Below are 7,829 nucleotides of genomic sequence, written 5' to 3' on the forward strand. Positions count from 1 at the left end.
CTGTATGCACTGAAAAAAATTAGTTTCTTTAAATCTGCAGAATATATAAAAAAAATGCTCTTGCTTGATACAGTTTTCTTGTTTTGGTGGCAGCTCAAAATGCAATAAAGATGAAATGAAAGACTAAAAAAGAAAAGCAAAATCAATAACCTCAGAAATAATGAAAATGAACAACTCTATCTGATACTGTAGAGGTTTCTGTTGAAACAGGAAAATCCCTTCATCTAGTAGAACCAACCAGTTTCAGACTGTTAAAACTAGGGAATATATATATAGTTTCACTACATAGTACATATAACGATTGCGAATGCTAAACAAATAGTAAGCTAAAAAAAGTTACCGGTTATTAAGTTTTGTTCGACACAAAAGCCACAACACTGCATCAACCACATAATTTGCATAAACGAGATTAGTACATTGTAGTTAAATTACGTATAATACAGATGTATTATACATTATTAGCGTACCTTGAAAGCTTGAAAGTTAAACCTTATCCTTGGTTAAGAGGTTTGGTTGAAGTTGAGGGAGCAGCATATCGAGCTGAGAATCTGCGACGTGAAGAATCTTCCTCATCGTCGTCCATGCAACCCTCATCGAAGTTTTGAGCGTAGCTTAAAGGGTCATACCCGAAACCACCAACGGGTTTGTAAGAACATGGTCTCTTTATTCTCCAAGGAAGCTTCAGTTTGAGACATCCCCAACACGAAAGCAAGCCTGTTCTGGGAGATGATGAACAACCTTTCTCCATGACTTTGAGAATGCTTAGTACGAAAAATCAGTATCAAAGGCTTTTACGATGCCTTTCTTGTTCACTACTTTTCTCTTGTGCTAGTGATTTTAGGTATGTGGCAGAGAATATAATAATCCACCAAAAAAGTGAACAGTAATTTTAATCTCCAAAATAATTGAAAAATAAAGTGGAAGTTAAATATTATAGAAGATGAACAGAGAACAAGTAAGAATAAAAATCTATTAATCGAGCACAAGTTAGAATTTCTTAAAAATATATTTAGTAGAAATAAATAAGTAAAATACTATATGTATAAAAATAATAGTATATAACAAAAAGACATGTAAAGATAATTATTAAAAGTTTTTACTTGAAGATAATATCATAGTCTTTTATATGTGTTTTTTTACTAATTGATAACAAATATCTTTCATATGTCCCTTCTAAATACCCAAGAATATTTGGATTTGATAAGGGAATATTTTATACACACCTAAGAAAAATTCATCCTGCGCCCCCTTTTTACATTTGGGAACGTAAAAAAGGATGCATGGTCAAATATTTTGAAGTGTAAGAAGTTAAGGCCTGAAATGAAAGTGGAAGAATATAAAAGTTTGTCGTTTTGAATTGATTAGTTGTATGTAAAGAGAATCTAATGGTACAGTAAGGTTTTCATTGATGGAGTAAAACATGGTGGGGGCAGGACAGTTAGGTGATGAATCAGGAAGTGAAAAAAATAGTCGACCCGAAACAGATAATTTCCCACATTCAATCATAGGTTAATAATAGAGGACAGAGAACAGTGAATAATTTCTAAAAAGGGGATTCATGCAACTATGTTATATATTAAGTGTGATGATGATTATTATTATAGCTCCAATCCAGGGTGGGGCAAAGATCTAGAGTAGGTTTGGGGAGAGAATATTTGCAGGAGACACAAGTTGTCCCTTAATCCTAGTGGGCATACAGAATTGTGACGTTTATGAAATTATCTTGTTCATATGAATATGCATGGCTTGCATTTCCATTTTAAAGTCCTGTGGGATGGTGAACCATTCATTAGTCCCAACATTTCAATCTGTGGCCCAGATATCCTGGACGGTAAGCTCGGACTGTTTCGACTGTTCAAAGATCCAGGTCAAATACTTCAATGACAAAGAATAAAAAATAAGAGTTAATTTAGAACATGACCAGGGTAACAGGTTCATGATGTGGTAATGTGTAGGTAACACCCACACTATTGGACAATAGAATAAAACTAAAATAAACTGATGCTGGTTGTTATTTTTCTCCGCCAGTTTAAAGTGATAAAACTTTCGTGTCTTGAGAGAAAAAAAAAAATTCTAATGACTTGGTGTGTTTCAATCTTGACTATTCAAAAGAATTAATGGTCTCTCTCTATATAAAAGGGCATATTTATACAGACTTGTAGATTTAAGCATGATTTTTATAATGATGGGTACACATTTTCAATAATTACATTTAAAGACTATATATTGAATTGTATTCCAACACGGTATTTCATTATTACCATATTTCATACAATTCAGATCTTCTCTAATAAGTCCATGTCTGTCACAAAATCTCACACGTCAGTAATCACATAATAAGGAAGAGTTCTCACGGATAAATAGATCACTTATCACTGATGCTTCTTTTCATGGACGCGCACAATAAAAATATGGTACACAACTTAATTTATGTGTGTCTGCATGTGACACAAATGTCTAATGGCTTCTAAACTCAAGAGATGTGTTATTCATGCAACAGCGCATACAATTTGTATACAATATGAGGCATGCTTTTAGTGCTCAGTATTCAACGTAAGTTTAATCAATCAAAGAGATCTTATCCATACAACGTTTTGTTGGAATAGTTTGCAACAGCGTTATAAAACACAGATGTCTAGTATATATAAAGCCAACTTATTTTAATCATATAAATTTTCAGCAATTATTGATAACTTGACTGGTAATTCTTGAATTTTGGTGTCAGCACATTCAGAGAAAAATAAAAGAACCGAGTCTGGCAACGTGAGATGCAGAAGACAGATTTTACTGTGCTCTTAAATAGTGGGATCAGAACATCTGCATGATAATAGAAGAACACGCAAATCAATTTTCCCCTTGTGACCGACCTGTAAAACTTCTAACGTAAAAGATACACTGTCATCATTTATCAGCACTGAATTGTAATAAACATCAAATATCTAAATTGACACGATCAAATACAATTTTGCTAGCAAAGACATGCATGGAAAAATCTAACATAACCCATAGCAATCTTGAAAGCAGCAAATATTACTATGACACAATGATTTGGTTTCAACTGCAGGCATTAAAGTAGTCAGGCCATTATGTTCTAATATCTTTGATTAAGTGGCATACAACATATTGCATCGAGTGCCTCAAAACTATATCGCAACCTGCAGTCTTCACAATTTGCATGCAACTAGGTCCTTTTACTTACACAACCAAGCCCGTTTTCCACTTCAAATGAGAAGAACAATGATATCGCCAAGAGCAGTAGGTTGGGTGAATTTGTCTTAAAAAAATACTCAGTATAAAAGGATCACGTCTCATATTTGAGGTAATAAACATGCAGCAAAACAGCTAAGATACAACCGATGAAAGATGATATCAGAAGCAATGCAGCATGACAGATAACATACAAAGCATACCTACCAACAAGCATCCTACACCAGTCTGCTCCTTATTCAAGACTGCTAATCACCTGAGATCTAAGAAAGTAGGAATATGACATATTTAAATGGTGACACGAAATTTTAATCGTTCTTTTAAACTTTTACATGCCAACTTGGACATACTCGTTTGTTGCTGGAGATAAAAATAACAGAGAACAGAGGTAGCATCATCCTTAGAAGTTCCTTGGCAAACCATTAAAAAGATTGATGGAACACAAGTTATAATTAAAAAAAAAAATAATGGTATTAATATGTACAATATCTGAGTGCACCATATAACTTCTGACACAAATAGGTCAGAATTTTATTTCAATCAAATCATATTTGAGCTCCAAGATTTTTTATTTTTTGTATAGATCAAGGGAAAGCTTAAGTTTCGTTTTTTGGGAAGGGGGCACTCACCAAATAGACCTGGTCTTTTTCGTTTCACCAGAAGAAAAAGCTCAACAAATTCTACTTAAAATTCACTATCTGCTCTCCCTAAAACATAAAAATCTGTAATCTGGACCATGTGAGCAGAGGACACTACTAAGACAGAAGGACAACTAAATCTAAGTGCATAAATGGGAAGAACTATTTAGTGGTGCATTGTATATTACATATAGATTGCTTCGTGTGTGTTTGTGTTTTGTGTGTATATATCACAATTCGCAGTTGATTTTATTGATAGTTTGGTATTGACAGAACTCAAGAGGGATCGACCAAACCATGTAGCCAAGTAACCCAAACAACACACTTAATGGGTTGATTTTGCTGTTGTCATTGATGTTTTCTTCTGCATCTTAACTGTTTTTTTCTTTCTACCAAACTTCTCTTTACGAGTCCTTTGGAGTACAACTCATTCCACAATTTGGAAGCCTCCTCAGGAAATCCTTCACAAGTAATGCCTTTTAGAACAATTTTATAGGTAGCCTCAGTAGGTTTACATCCATTAGCTACCATATAAGCAAGAAAATCGATCGCACGGCTGGTTTGCTGAGTTTTACATAGTCCCATCATTATTGAGTTATAAATGACTGCATTGGGTGTAATACCTAATCCTTCCAGATAACTGAAAACTGTTATTGCTTCATGAACCTTTCCTTTACGACTGAGCCCACCTACCACGGATGTAAAAGTAATTAGATTAGGCTTCATACCCTTACTGCACACCTCTTCCAAGAGTTCTAAAGCATGTTCAGTTTTTCCCACCTTTAAAAGCCCATCAATGATTGTACTGTATGTAATTATATCAGGTTCAAGACCTTTCCTGCTCGTCTCTTCAAAGAGTTCCACAGCACGCTCTGTTTCTCCAACTGTCAAAAGCCCATCAATCACTATATTATAAGTGATTAAAGAAGAAAGGCATCCCTTGGAACATAGTTGGTTCAGTATCTCAACAGCATCATCCACCTTCCCATCTTTGCATAATGCAGTCAGCAAAATGTTATAGGTCACTATATCTGGATAACATCCCCTGGATACCATTATTTCTAAGTACTGAATTGCTCTATCAACACTTTTCTCGTTACAAAACCCTTCAATCAATGGATTGTAACTTCTGGAATTAGGTTTACAACCATGCTTTGGCATCATCTCCAAGACATTAAGGGCTTTACCTAGTAATCCTTTCTGGCAAAAGAATTTAATCAAGATATTGAAAGTAACAACACTTGGGGAACACCCTTTACGAAGCATACTAGCCAATAATTTCATAGCATCCATCCATCTTCCACCACTACACAAGCTGTGCAAGATAATAGTATGAGAAATCACATCAGGATTACAACCATAGGATGGCAATTTGTTTAAAAACCTAATTGCTTCATCCAACCTACCTTCATTGCATATCCCTTTGATAAGAACATTGTATGTAACCACATTAGGCTTGCATCCTTTGTTCATCATCTCAATTAATAGCTTCATTGACTGACCAACACCATTTTCTTTACAGGTGGCATCAATCAATTCAGTGTATGTAACTACATCTGGGTAACACTTGCTTTGCAGCTCTACATCGGGTACTTCCCTGGTTTGCTTCAATTTCCTTCTATTACACAAGCTATGAAAAATTGTATCATAAGTATCAGTATTTGGAGCAACACTCATCCGATCCAAAACCCGCAAGGCTTCCTTTATCTCCCCAGATTTGCAATAACCACCGATCAGAACATTGTACATTGTTACATCAATAGCTGCTCCAGACTCGTCCAGAATTCCCATTATTCGAGTTGCCTTCTTAGTCCTGCCAATCTTACAAAACTCATGAATTAAAGTAGTGCAAGCAATGACATCAGGCATACTGCCTTTGTTAGTCATATACTCAAGAAACTTAGAACCTTCTTCCAGTTCCCCATTTTTAATCAACATGCGGAGATGATCATTCTCAGAATCCTCAAAACTCAGGGAATTGACCGAATCTGGGTAGGATTCCATCCCATTTAAAGCACATTTTGGGAATCTTTCAAATTGTTGAAGATTACCTTTCAAATCACAATTTTCATATTTGGAAACAGCAAACAAGCAACTGCCCAAATGCTTTCTAGAGCAAGTGCCATTAGGTTTTCTAATGTCAATAGCCCTAATATTATTAAGAAGCAGAACAAATAATTCAGATTTGCAGACCATATTACATACTCTCACCGAATTGAATGAAGAACCAATGCTACAGCTTTCTCGGTGGAAGTGTTTATATGAGAAAAACTGTATTTTAGGAATTACCAAGTCCATCGTTCACCAAACTACAACACTTCCTATCAAAACTCCAATACCATCAAATCCATTTTCACCAACTATCATAACCTGAAAAGGCCGAATCATACATTCCGTAAGTGCAAAGTTAATATACTAAAGGCTAAGCATGCAGTAAAAAAATTAAAAACGAGGCAAGTCAACTACGAAAACTAGTCATTTACCAAATCTGAACCTCTAACGATAAACAATCGAAAAAAACCAATAAAAAAATATATAGTTATTTAGAGAAATCCTAATTCATGATCTTGTAGAGGAAAGCCTCAATATTTCAGAAACAGAAACTTACGCTAATCACTGCTTCTATCGCCTTCAATATCAATTCCCAAAGCCCAAGTCTCACTCTGCCCTCACCATTGTGCCCATCAACTCAATCACACTCGCGACAAAGAAATCCCTAAACCTTCTCCAATTACTTAAGAACGGGAATATGAGAAAGAGAGAAAAAGGCTCACTGAAAATTAAAAACTAATAACAATTATGCAGAGAAAAGATGTAACCCATAGTTCAGTGAGGTTGTGCGATTGTCTGAATCATTGTATAGAGTTTTAGAGCGGGACGCGCGAAAGGAATACGAAGATAACAAAATAAATTAATTAACAATTTAAAATAAATAAGAAATATTATATAATATTAACAATACGAAAAAGATTTATTGATTAATACCTTTTTGTTAAAAATAATAAAATAAAGAATAAAAAAATATAGTGATAAAGCATTGTGTATATTTATTCTTTTACTTGTGTATATTTATTCTTTTACTTGTGTATATATTTCTCAATTACTACCATCAATATAGAAACAAATAAATGAATGAAAAGATATTTTAATTTTAATATAAGCAACGGATAAAATGAACTTTTATTAATATATCAAGGATAAATATGATAAAAATAAAAATAAAATGTTACCAGGTATTTGCTACTTCAACAAGCCTAGTTAGTTTATCAAACATTTTTAATTTGGCTAAACAAGTTTTTTAAATAAGTTCCAAATTATTTTAAATGTACGTTTGAAGTATATTAAAATTAAAATTTAAATACAATTTTTATCAATTTTTTAACTTTAAGAACACGTGAGGTTTTCTGAATGAAATATATAATATTAATTACATTTTATATTACTAAATAATGAGATCTTGTCTTTTATATTGTAAGATCCGGGAAAATAGAACTTATAAAAATAAGGTAGTTTTGGACTTTGAATTTTTGTTTGAAAATTAGTATTTTTGAGTTTATATTTTTGTTAAAACATAATTGTTATGTTATTTCTTTATTTTTATATTTTTGCCTATGAGTAAAAGTGTCATTTACCTTTATTTAATTGGTGTAGAAATTAATTAAAGGGTGGTTTGGTGTTTAGAAACTCTAAATAACTAGAGAAAATAGAGGAAGAAAGGATATTGGCGTTTCGGGAGAAGGAGAGAGAGAGAGCGACGGGAAACTTTTAGTGTAAAGGAAGATTGGTGGTGTTTTAGAGTTGTAGACAAAACCTTATGATTGTCCAAGGTATATAAAAGCTTACATTTGTTTGTTTATGGTTGTATGTTATATGTGTTTTGATTATCTTGATTGGTAATCCTTGTTTTGATACATGTGTCTATGGTTATGATTATATATGATTATTGTTGGGTAAGAGTTTGTGTATGAATGAGTATAGGGTTGT

General features: G+C 33.4%; 1 protein-coding gene across 2 annotated transcripts; it reads right to left on the reverse strand.

Moving 5' to 3' along the window:
• Nucleotides 1–2,636: 2,636 nt before the first annotated feature.
• Nucleotides 2,637–6,710, reverse strand: LOC108338720 (pentatricopeptide repeat-containing protein At1g09900). 2 transcript variants are annotated; one of them, XR_008244617.1, is made up of 3 exons: nt 6,454–6,710; nt 3,415–6,215; nt 2,637–2,817 (listed from the first exon to the last, which is right to left on the reverse strand). XR_008244617.1 is itself a non-coding variant. In XM_017575776.2 (2 exons), exon 2 carries the CDS (start codon nt 6,141–6,143, stop codon nt 4,194–4,196), a length of 1,950 nt encoding a protein of 649 aa, XP_017431265.1. In that variant the 5' UTR covers nt 6,144–6,215; nt 6,454–6,710; the 3' UTR covers nt 2,637–4,193. The 2 variants fall into 2 exon arrangements, 1 of the variants encoding a protein (XP_017431265.1); XM_017575776.2 differs by having other exon boundaries at nt 2,637–6,215.
• Between the last annotated feature and the right edge of the window lie 1,119 nt (nt 6,711–7,829).

This window comes from Vigna angularis, chromosome 7 (assembly GCF_016808095.1).
Source record: "Vigna angularis cultivar LongXiaoDou No.4 chromosome 7, ASM1680809v1, whole genome shotgun sequence".
Taxonomy (NCBI): domain Eukaryota; kingdom Viridiplantae; phylum Streptophyta; class Magnoliopsida; order Fabales; family Fabaceae; genus Vigna; species Vigna angularis.

Coding starts and splice junctions, on each gene's coding strand:
- LOC108338720 (XM_017575776.2), bottom strand. CDS start 6,143: ATGGACTTGGTAATTCCTAAAATACAGTTTTTCTCATATAAACACTTC.